General features: G+C 37.8%; 1 protein-coding gene and 1 long non-coding RNA gene across 6 annotated transcripts in view; both read right to left on the minus strand.

The window, feature by feature from the left end:
• The window catches only part of LOC111330857 (uncharacterized), a 942-nt gene extending 490 nt beyond the window's left edge, over positions 1-452 (minus strand). Inside the window, exons 1-2 of the long non-coding RNA XR_002694854.2 lie at positions 114-452; positions 1-43 (exon numbers count right to left, since the gene is read on the minus strand). The exon at positions 1-43 is cut by the window's left edge and continues 490 nt beyond it. This is a non-coding gene — a long non-coding RNA (uncharacterized LOC111330857). The remainder of the gene's footprint in view (positions 44-113) is intronic.
• Positions 1-12,466, minus strand: part of LOC111330856 (uncharacterized) — a 53,507-nt gene that overhangs the window by 19,021 nt on the left and 22,020 nt on the right. For all 5 annotated transcript variants that reach the window (XM_022935821.2, XM_088728976.1, XM_088728978.1 and 2 more), the window contains one exon: positions 5,081-5,146. In XM_022935821.2, coding sequence (XP_022791556.1) covers positions 5,081-5,146 — 66 coding nt within the window. The remainder of the gene's footprint in view (positions 1-5,080; positions 5,147-12,466) is intronic.

Genomic DNA, 12,466 nt, shown 5'->3' on the forward strand with positions numbered 1-12,466 from the left:
GTCAAGTTAGCTCTTATGCTTCCTAAGGTGGTATTCATCTGTTCTGATGATGAGGGTAACACGTTTATAATCATGCACATTCGAAATTGTGATTGCCTTCTGTTGTTTCTCACCTTTGCCGTGAACATAACTCTAGTCAGGGTTTCGAGTCTTTGTTTCTTCGACAGCTTTCGGCCATAAATCTTGCATTTGCAGTACGTTCGATTCTTCTCGATTATTTCTACGTAAAGTCAGAGTTCACATCATTATTTAGATCATCTTCAAAACATGGATCTCACGTAAGACCATCGTCAACATCGTCTATCAAACTACTATCGAACCTAATGCGCGTTCTCTTAAGACTGCAATCACGTAAGCCAGCGGATTCTCTTTACAAGCCAATGACAATTCCCAAAATATCCACGTGATCTTACCCGTGATTGGAAACACAGAAAATTCCGTTTGGCGCTCATCTTTGAATGTACTTTTCATCCAATGATCGCTCGTGCGTTAAATTATTTCTTTTCTCGACTGTTTTGCTTGATATGACATCTCTAAAGATGGGTTTTACAGTTGTTCAATGGGAAAACGAGAATAGAGTGAGTGTTGTTATGAAAAGCAAGTCGTTGGCGCCGTGAAGTTAAAAGAAGGGACAACAATTATCAACTGGCCGCTACAAGGGTCGAGCAGCCATTTATAAAGCTATGGATTCTGAAAGTTTGCGGTGAGTACAAATTGTGATATTTGATACGTGATTAAACCAGAGAATCGAATCGGTCACTTGCATGCCACAAGCATGCCTTAAGCGTACGCTTTACAATGAAATAAATCTATCAGTGAGCTAAAGGTTTCGGAATTATTTTAGTCATGTTGGGCAAGCTGTGAGCCCAGCAGAAAAAGACAAACAGCTGCTTAGTCTGCAGTTTGGGATAACTTCATTGAACTAATTATTACAGTTACAACCAGAATTTAATGAAAAAATCAATTATTTAACTGTAATTAAGCCCTTCTCTCCCAAGAGTGTTCAGTCAAAATTGAGAAGAAATCTCAACTGGCAGAATCAACAAAAAAAAAACAGCAGAGCATGAAGATGCTGCTTGACAGCTTACATTTGAATTTTAGCACACAAGAGTTTTATCCAAAGAAGTTACAACAACATTAAATTAAGTCAAAGCCTGACTCAGGGAGGAAAGGATAAAATATAATTTGTATCATCATCCCAAATGAAATGATTCCTTAAAGACTATTTTTTGACTAATAGTATTTATTGCAATAAACATAACCCAAGTTATTGCATTTCATGAGAAGGAATCAACACTGAGATTTTATTCACAATTTGTGTCAAACCAAATTTACTGATTCACAAGGACTATTTTAAATGAAAAGTTATAATTGAGGATAACTTTTAGAAAGTTTTTAAGAAAAGAAAAAGAAATTTCATCCTAATATTACTACAAGTTGATGTTAATATAATATACAACAGCAAAATAATAATTAACATGTAAACCTGAGTTATAATAATAATAATAATACCTAACTTATATAGTGCAACACTTCTCAAAGATCCAGCAGCACTTTACAATAATAGTGAAAGAAAAATGTAGTCAATTAAGAATTAAAGTGATATAAAAGACTAGTGAAAAATAAATGAAAGCAAAAACTACAACTGCCTAAATAAGTGGGTTTTAAGTTTAGACTTAAATGTTGTCAAAAGGTCTACTTGTCAAATATCATCCAGCAAGGCGTTCCACAGAGTAGGAGCTCCATGAGAGAACGCTCTATATTCATATGTTTTAAGATTGCATGTAGGTACCATTAAGAGTTTTTTCTTAGAAGATCTTAGGTTTCTATTTGGAACGTACGGTCTTAACATTTCACTAAGATACAAAGGACTCAGACCATTAATACTTTAAAACGAGAAGAAGTATCTTAAAATCAATATAGGCGGATACAGGCAGCCAATGGAGGCTTCTAAGTATAGGCGTAATGTGATCATATCTGCTGGTGGCTGTGAGCAGGCAGGCAGCTGAATTTTGCACATGTTGTAGTCTATTAATTTGTCACTGCTGTAGGCCAGATAGAAGAACGTTACAATAATCCAACTTTGACGAAATAAGGGCATGAATAAGTATTTCACACTGATGGTGCATGTAAATAAATTTCATTGACAACTTGAATTTTTAGTTGGGAGTTAATGCCTGCGTTTATTTGATATAAGTTGCCTTGAAGTTTTCCTAAAGTTCCCAGTAATTCTTAAACATTGCTAGAAATTCCTAAAAATTCCTTGGAATTTATAGCAAGTTTTTAGATTCACAGTATTTCAGGGAAGTCATTGGTGCTCTGAGTTAGAATTCCTAGGAATATTCCTTAGAATTCCCAGAAATTCTTTGGAATTCCAAGTCCTGTTGGCTATAAACATAGAGTTTTTGGGAATTTCTAGGCTTTTTTGGGAATTTTTAGGTTTTTTGGGAATTCCACGATCCAGTTTGCAAGGGAAGTACACTTTAAGTACACTACCATTCACTTTAAGTACACTACCATTCTTGAATACATTCTAAGTATACTTAAAGTATACTTTTAAAAGTATACTGTACTAGTCAGTTTGCCACTAGTGGTTTTACTCGTGAGGCATGCTTGAAGTGCACTGCAAAATTGTCAGTACCTTTCAAGTATACTTCAAATATACTTTTGGGTGTTCCAATTTCAGGTGGGAACAAGTATATTACAAGTATACTTTTAGTAGCTCTGTAAACTATACTTCAAGTCTACTGAAAGTATACTTTGTGTATATTTTTTGCAGTACACTTTGATTACAGAAGTAGTATACTAAAAGTGTACTTAATTTTGGTAAGGGTGACGATGATGTTCGTAACATCGAAACATGTCTTCGAAATTAAAAAATGTTGTACTCTTCTTGAAGATAACGATTTGCTCTCTGCTGTCTCGACATTTAAAGATTTACAATGTAATCACTCTGAAGCACCTTGTAAAAATAATCTGAGAACATGCTGTATTTGCCTGCTCAAAACTAACTCAATTCCAGTCGAAATGTCAAACTTAGGATTTATGTCTTGGTCATCATAGAGCAAGTGCTTGAGATTGGTCAACAGCAAAATTAATGAGCCAATATTTTAGTATTTTGTACACTGTTGTACAAGAGTGAAAAACACAACCCCTTTTGATATCAACCTGTCTTCATAGGAAAAATTAGTATTTCAGTAAGTGATTTAGTTTTCACTGTTTCATCATTTCCACTAAGAATTTGGTCTTCATTCATATTTGAGACAAATCTACACTTTGTTTCTGTGATTTTCTTCCTGTTATATCACCAGGTTTTTAATAATTCATTATTCCAGATTAATTTTTTTTGGTTAATTATCCACCTAAAAAAGGACATGGATAGGCTTCTCTCTTCCAACCAGAGTCATTAATAATTCATATGGTGATCATTCAACCAAGACAAGCCGATTTTGTCATGTGCGTGGGGTTTGAAACCCCGGTGAAATACTGGAATGAGTTTCATACAATATCAAACCTGTGGGTTTCATGCAATATCAAACCCATGAGTTTGATAAAGCATCAAACTCTAGTGAACTCATTTCTTTATTTGAATAACAACAACAAACTTGCCGACATGTGAAAAATTTGTGCTTATTTCCATTTTCTTTTACCCCTGAGGCATGATTGAGACGCAATTTCAAAACCTTGCACATTCAAAAGTAAAGTAGTACACAACCCATATAAACTTACAATCATCTACCCTAAAAATCTCAATACTTAAATTGGGAATATCGGATGTATACAAAACATGGACCGGGGTCCATGGACCACCCCTATGCACCCCACCGGAACTGAGTTTTGTCGTACAAGTGGGAAACATGGAGGGTAGTACAACAAAGTCTTGCGACTGTACATAGCTCGCATACTTTGTGAGTACAAGCAATAAATACTCAATTGACCTTTGGATCATTTCAAGGCAGCTGCCATCTTGGATGAGGGAGCGCGAAGGGGCTGGAGCGAGTTTATGTTATCCGGCAACCTACCCCCTCCAAGGTTACACTTCATTTAATAGTTGGAAACTAAATGATTCTGTGCTCTCTCATTAAAATTACAAGCTATCCATTAAACTTTTTCATCAATATACCTTGATTACAAATTTGTGTTAGTAGGGTAAACTTCGCTTATAAAATAAATCAGCTTATTTTTATGCAAGATAGAGTATAATAAGCAGGGTAGGGGTGTCTTCCCGATCAAATTGCAATTTGGAAGTGTTGGAATGAAAATATTGGGGGTAGAAATGCACTCGATCTTCTGCATCTCAAAACGAGTTTACGGTCTTCCCATTTATGGGGGCGCGAAAATACGAGTCCGTGTTTTTCATACCCTGACCTCTGGTAAATGTTTATATTAACAGGGGCGATCTCCTTTTCAAAAATTAGGGGTGGTCCATGGACCCCAGTCCATGTTTTGTATACATCCGGGAATATCAATATTATCAATATTCTGGTAATGATGATTTAATTCTCTAGTCATTCCTTATGCTATGTACATCAGGGCTTACCATATAATTGAAACTATGAGGGGTGAAATTATTAAGTCCTTGAAATCTTTACAGTTATATGCTTGCAGACTAGAAGTATACAATGAAAAGTTTGGATTACAAATTAAAGTATTTTTCAGTTGTAATGTAAATGTAGAACCTTTCATGGAAATAACAATAATTGCTAAATATCTCTTTTGATATGTATTTATTTGACATTGTTGTTTGATTATTGTTGTAATATTCACTTTAAGGTACTTGTATTTTGACATGGGTAGCCCGGGCTCTCCCCTTATTTTGGGTAAAAAAAATCACAGAAGGTAAAAAAGCTGGCAGCTACACACAGAAAAAACCAGCCCCTTCCCCCCTTAGTTCAAGGTTCGTCCACTCTGCTACCAACAAGTAAAAGTTTAATACCACCATCTATCTGGTACCTTTTTTTAATGTTAACCATGCATAAAATAAAATCATTAGCTTGACTGTCACAAACTTATAAGCTGTATTTTTGAGGCAAAAGAGCAATTCCTAGAGAAAGCTAGTGCAGGAGGTTTTTGTTCTCACCTGTGACAACTGGGGCAGAGGTAGAAGATGACAAGCTATAGACTGAGGTTGAAGACAATGAAGAAACTGTTGGGGCAAGAAAAAAATACTCTTAGTTTCTTCAGAAATGTGTGAATCCCTCACAACTAAAGCAGCTTGTAAGTTTGTGATAGTTAATTGTTACGGTGGCCAATTTACCATTTCAACTTTGTTGATATATCCAAATTAATATGTGATAGTTATAGTTTGGCAAAACAGCAATAAAATTGCATTTATTTTTCAAAATGATTGAAATTAGCTTATCTGATATGTACTTTCTAATTGACACACATAATGTAATAAGATAACTGTTTAATTGAAACAAAGATATCATGTATACTGGTAGTCAAAGATTACCATGATAAAATGTTGTACCAGATTCTACATGGGAAGTATAAAATCTCTCATTGAAGTGTAACAATGCTGATATTTCACATGGTGAAAACTTGAATATTCTAATAACATAACTGCTGCATTCAACATTTCTCGTTAAGGATCTCAAAAGAGCACAACTCTTGTTATTGACTTAACACCTCTTTGTCTAAAAACAAATTAATAGGCCATTTTACAGTTGTGTACTTAGTTGTCAAGCCTTTGATTCAGAGTGAGGCTGAAGGTGACCTTGTTGTGATAGAGACCTGTATCTACTTAGCATGATAACAAAAAGGGTTAACATTTGAAAGGCAGCAAGGTTTGTATCGTAACAAGGTCCGTATCATAACAAGGTCAACCCTAGTCTCACTCCCATTCAAAGGCTTGGCAACCAAGCACACACTGTAAAATGGACTATTGTTCTCGCTGATTTGTAATATTTTGGATTTTTATCATTCATTACTTTTGATTAATGAAGGGAGATAAATCAGTACCATTCTGCATCATTGTCCGCAATGGAAATGGTGGAGTTGCCCTAAAATTGACTTGCTATGTAAATTTACACTACCATCATAGAGATGAGTATGCATTCTATGATTTGAGTACCAATTATATTCATTCTATATGTTAGTATGACCTTTTCCTATCCTCCACAAGAATTCAAGTGTCTACAGTGTCTTGTAACACTTTTTCACTCTGTCCCCTGTAAGTATATTGCTGGTGTAAGATGAGTGGAAATGATTTAAGAATTTCCTTTTAATTAACAAATACAAACATATCGGTGTTATAATTTAGCTCTGAAGTACAGCAAAACTATACAACAGTCAGCTTCATTTTCCTTGTCTACTTTGGTCAGTAAGTTGGCCGATAATAATGTTAAAACATACAGTATTTATTGTTCATGCATTGAATGCATCTTGCTCAGGAATTTACCAAAAGTATGTCTTTCCAGCTGTGTTATTTCCAAACTACTGTACTGACTCCATTGTATTTACCATTTAAAAGCAATCTTGCAGTTGTCCCCAGAGTTTAGCTAAGGACCTTCCAGCGATAAATCTTATGTAATCAGCACAGTGTACCTAGCATGTGTAATCAATTTGCATAATGCATAATTGAATAAGAGTCATTTAGCAACATCCTGCAAATTACTTAAATCCAAATGCAATGTCTTTATATATCAACTCCAAGTACGGTCTAAGTGAGCCCAAACAGCTTCTATAGGTTACAATTGTCTGAGAACCCTTTCTCACTAGGATGTAGCTAGTTAATAGCTGATGCCATTTCATATACAAGGTCTGCACAAGTCTTCAAAGGCATAAGATTGATATGGTCTGCTTCAGTCCTTTGACGTAATAATGTTCTTCATGTCTCCTATGACTGAGGGAACATCCATTTTATGCAGTTCAACAACTAGCCGTGGCTTAATTTTCTGAGGTTAGTAGAGCGTCTTTTAAGTGCTCCATACCAAATTGCAACCCTAGCACGGGTTTTCTCTCTTTTCCTCATACAGTATTTCTTGCAGTCTACCTTCTTGTAAAAATTGTTCATATTGCCTTTACAGCCACCATATGTGAATTTCAAGCATTTCTTGCTATTTGAGCTAAAATACCAGCGGGGAAAGGAAGCACGACAAGGCCCTGCAACTTGAGGCAAGTAACAGACTTCCTTCCACATTTGATTAGGTCGTTCTGCATAAAGGGAAAAGCATAGTTTCACTAAACCATCAACTACTGCCATGTGTACCCATCATCTTCAATATCTGTTTTACTTTGTAAACATCATCAACAATACCTGCAGCAATGTTACTGGCACACTACAAAGCAGTCATGGTGGACCCCTTTAAGGATAATTAACATGTTGTTTCTTACTGCCCATGGTGAAAATAACTTTAAAAGAAGCATTGTTGTTTCCAACTGGCCATGAGCATGTAGGAATTTATAAATGACCTAAACTTGAATGTTTGAATCTTGATCTAGAATTCTACCAAGAGACCCATCTTGAGGAATATTATTATAAACACCACAACAAGTTAGCTAGTACCCTCTTAGAACATATGTTTTAGAGACTTGATTATTGTTTATAATAAGCCTATACTGGTTATCAACATTTGCAGGTTGCAAATAAGACATTAAAACAGTTCTGTATGGTAATAACCATTAATGATCTGGATGAGATGTTCATTGCTTCATTTTGACTAGTTTTTCTATATCCAAACTAAAATGACGTTATGCTGCATTGTCTTATAGCAATTCACAGCTTGCTAGGCCATAGCAGATGAACCTTTGGGTCTTAAAGGGTGAGGTTAGTTCGGTGCACACTACTCCTTGCCTAAACACTACATCACAAAGGTTCCATGGATACATCCACAACCCTGTCCACCAACTTCTCCAAACCATTTAGCAACAGGAAAAGGGCAAAAACAGCAGTTGACACTAACAGCCATAGTCCCATCCTGCATGCAAGCAGTTCAGGTTTTCAGTTGTCTGATGTTGAACCTAGAGACAGTGACATCATTCCACAACACCCTCAATGGCAAAGCCACCTTTTCTAGGGACAACCCCAATTGCTCCACATAAACAGGGGCCTGGAAAAGGTGGTCTAAACACAGCCTACCTTTTTTATTGCCAGTTGGCTTGCTATAGTCCATGAGCATCTCCTGAAGCAGTTCATCATTGTCAAAGTAACAAAGTTTGTATATATGTAGAAAGGTATGCACCCATCTGCAACAGTACAAAAGCTATGAAACTGGCATGCTGGATAATTATACTTGAAGCTGACAGCAGTTGTCCACAAAGTTCTTCTGCTCTCATTACACACACATTGTCCAGATTGGATATCAACATAACTACTCTCAGCAAAGTCAGCTTCCGTGGGGTAAGCAGCTCCTACAGCAGGGGGCTGGATAGAGCTTATATTGGTCTCGCAAATCACTGAAAGAGAGATGTCGTGGGATAGGCTTAATGGTCAGAACCTCTATTTCGTCCAAGCTTAAAAGCCTATGGAGAGGTCACTCTGACCATATCATTTTCACAAGCATTCCACTAAGACCAGCATAATGCCATACTTTTAGGCATTTGCTCTCTGATACTTGAAGGTGTGATGAAATTTTGTGGGCCGAGGCCAGGAACGTGTTCGATAATTGAGTCAGTTTGCTAGACATAACGTCTCGTAGTCACGTTCGACGCACTAAAAACTACTATAAAACGAATACAAGAATTGTAAAAACGTGTAAAATGGTATATAAAAGTCACTTGTAAAAATGTAGCGGAATTCCAAATCGATTTCGATCAATTACGATCCTCATCAGTAGTACTCCGCCATGTTTAAAATACTCATAAATAATTGTTCATATAAGTGACTCTGAAATGTCCACACTTCTTCCAGGCTTCATGTAAGCGGTCATGATGTATCAATCACAGCTCGTGGGATTTGAAAAAAGTTCCATTCGTTCTTGGAGTTCATAAGCGAGTCTTCGTTCACATTATTTATCCTCACTCCTTCAGTTATTTGTCTCAGCATCGCGTCATTGTGATAAACCCCCGTCACATCCATTCGGAACTGCTTTACCTCTCTATTGTGTTTCTCTTTACAGTGTTTCCACAATGCAGATCGTTCTTCCTTATTGTTAAGTGATTTCGTATGCTCTTTCCCTCTGGTATACGCGCTCCTGGCTGTTTCCCCTACGTATACGCTGTTACACTGGATACACTTAATCTCATACGTCACACTTTCTCTATCACACGGTCCTTTTCCACCTGTGCTACACACTGGGCAGTCTTCTCGTCCACACTGTCGCGGTTTAAATGGGTCGGACTTTTGGAGTAGTCGTTTAATGGCGATTCCGGCTTTCTCCACCACTTTAATATTGAAACCTTGCTGCAGTGTGGACGAGAAGACTGCCCAGTGTGTAGCACAGGTGGAAAAGGACCGTGTGATAGAGAAAGTGTGACGTATGAGATTAAGTGTATCCAGTGTAACAGCGTATACGTAGGGGAAACAGCCAGGAGCGCGTATACCAGAGGGAAAGAGCATACGAAATCACTTAACAATAAGGAAGAACGATCTGCATTGTGGAAACACTGTAAAGAGAAACACAATAGAGAGGTAAAGCAGTTCCGAATGGATGTGACGGGGGTTTATCACAATGACGCGATGCTGAGACAAATAACTGAAGGAGTGAGGATAAATAATGTGAACGAAGACTCGCTTATGAACTCCAAGAACGAATGGAACTTTTTTCAAATCCCACGAGCTGTGATTGATACATCATGACCGCTTACATGAAGCCTGGAAGAAGTGTGGACATTTCAGTGTCACTTATATGAACAATTATTTATGAGTATTTTAAACATGGCGGAGTACTACTGATGAGGATCGTAATTGATCGAAATCGATTTGGAATTCCGCTACATTTTTACAAGTGACTTTTATATACCATTTTACACGTTTTTACAATTCTTGTATTCGTTTTATAGTAGTTTTTAGTGCGTCGAACGTGACTACGAGACGTTATGTCTAGCAAACTGACTCAATACTTGAAGGTGATCCTTCAGAAAAGGAAAACTTCTACTGAATCTCCTGCCTAGAACCACAGCAGAAGTTAAAATCATAATCTTTGGCAACTTCAGAGGGGGTTGAGATTTAGAAATCTGAAAAGTAATTGGTTAAGTCTGTAGAGGACACTGCAGTGACAATGGGTAGTTGTTGTTTGAATTCTGTGTGAAACAGCAACTCACTATTACTTCCTCTATCTTCCAGTGAAAAACCTGAAAATATCCTGGATGCATCCTCAGTGTTAACATTGGCACCTCATTGATTACATCCCAATGTAACAGTGTGACCTAAAAAATGTCCTATACACCAGAGTAATGCCCAGTGCCAAATGACACACTCACCATTGACTTGTTCACTGCAAGCTTCAACTCAAACCTAAACCTAAACAAGGAGGTGTCCATGGGAAAAAGTTCAAGATTGGCAGCTTAAAGTTAGCTTAAGGGGAAGCTGACTTCCAGACAGGCCTACAATTGAGGTTTGTAGATTCAAGCCCCTTCAGTGATCCCTCTCGTAAAATGCTTTTGGTTTAAGTGAAAAGTACAGTTCTCTAGACTTCTGGAAAAGTCCTTCAGCTCTCTACAAAGAGGAACAGAAGATGACAGCATCAAGAAAAATTCAAGAACTGCTACCAATGAAGAGAGCCATTCATCCGACTCACTTAGCAAAGGTGTTGCCCTATGAAAAAAAGCTTCCTTCTGTCTTGCATGCAGCAACCTCAAACATGAGCTCAGTAAGATCCAAAGGAAGTGGTAAGCATGCCTGAAACAGAGAACTCAGATTTGTGCAGAAACCAGCAATACAAGGGGTATCTACAAAGCCCCAAAGGGGGTACATGGCCCCTCATTCCAGATTCAGAGTCCATGCTGCAAAGATGGGCAAGACATTTCCCGGAATCTGTAGTTAGAAAAGAAGAAAAGTCTGACTGCTTCAACTATTGGGGAATTACCCTGGTCTCCATTAAAGGTAAAATATTTCCAAGGACACTCTTGAACAAACTAGTATGTATGATCACTGACCACCACCTCCAAAAGAGCCAATGTGGCTTCAGAGCTAATTAAGGTTGGGGTTGTACAAAAATCGAAGAGGCCAAGTCAGACTCTACAGTAGCCTTTCCAAGCTCTTCTCAGCTGTCAGTGGAGTTAAGCAGGGTTGCATCCTGACTCTAAATCTCATCACAATCTTCTTTGATATGATACTTGAGCAGGCTACTGTATCTCCAGACAATGAGGATGGTGTTTACTTCAGATACTGTCTTAATGGCAACTTGTTCAACACAAGATGAACACTGGCCCACACAAAGACCCTGGGAGCAACTGACCTGCTATCTCATCTTTGCTAATGATGCAACTTTTGTTGCCCCAGGAAGAGTTTGCCCTCCTCACATCACAAATGGCAAGTCTGTTCACCTACCTGGTGTGTACCATTTCACCACATGGCAAGATTGACAGGGAAATTAACAACAGACAAAGGTGAACTGTACCTTTGGCAGACTTACAAAATCAGCGTGGAGCAACAAATACCTCAAAAGGAGCACCAAACTTAATCTGTAAGGACCTGTTGTCCTCACTGCCATCCCATACAGCTTGTCACCATTCATGACTCCTTATGAGCTTCAACCAGTGCTGTCTCGGTATTATCTTTATTATCCTTGGAATGGTGTAACTTCATCACCAGTGTTGAACTCCAAGAACAGGCAGATGTAACAAGCATCAAGGCTCTCCTGCTGAAGTCATAGTTACCCCAGGGAGGGTGTCTGCCTGTATCCCATGCGGTGTATCCCCTCCAAGATTGTCTTGTCTGGCAAATTTCCAACTGTGTCAGGACAGCACTGAAGAAATGTTACAAGGACCCTTGGCGTCTGTCAAATACTGGGCCTTTGCTGGTTGTCCACCCAAGCTGTAGTCTAACCCAGGGCCTTCTCCATTGATAATGATAGAGACACTGTGACATCAAACTTTCTCCTGACCTTTGTCTGCAGTCACTGCAACTGGACCTGCCTCTTCCTTGGGCTGTTTATAGCCCTATGTGTGCCTACATTTCATGTGTTCCACCTTCATAAACTTAGTTCATGGAGCAATGCTGCACATACCTTTATGTGTGAAGATAAAATGTTTCCTTCACAATTGTAAAGACATTATGTTTTCCCATGAAAGCTCACCTAGTATTTCATTAGTGTTTACACAATAAACTATAACCTTCAGAAATGGTTTCAAATTATGTATATGAAATCTCTCTTAACAAGCAAGACTCCATTTCAACTGATCTCTTAACTTCTGTTTTTGGTCCCTATTTTTGTTAAATTCCACAAATGTCAAAAGTTGCAAAAGCTGCTCCTTATGCTTTGGAAAATGATCTTATAATACAACTATACCAATGTCAAAGATGCCAATCAATCTTTACTTCAAAATCCAATAGATAGCCCCAATATGTAGCAGAACTAAC

The sequence above is a fragment of the Stylophora pistillata genome, chromosome 7 (assembly GCF_964205215.1).
Source record: "Stylophora pistillata chromosome 7, jaStyPist1.2, whole genome shotgun sequence".
NCBI lineage: Eukaryota > Metazoa > Cnidaria > Anthozoa > Scleractinia > Pocilloporidae > Stylophora > Stylophora pistillata.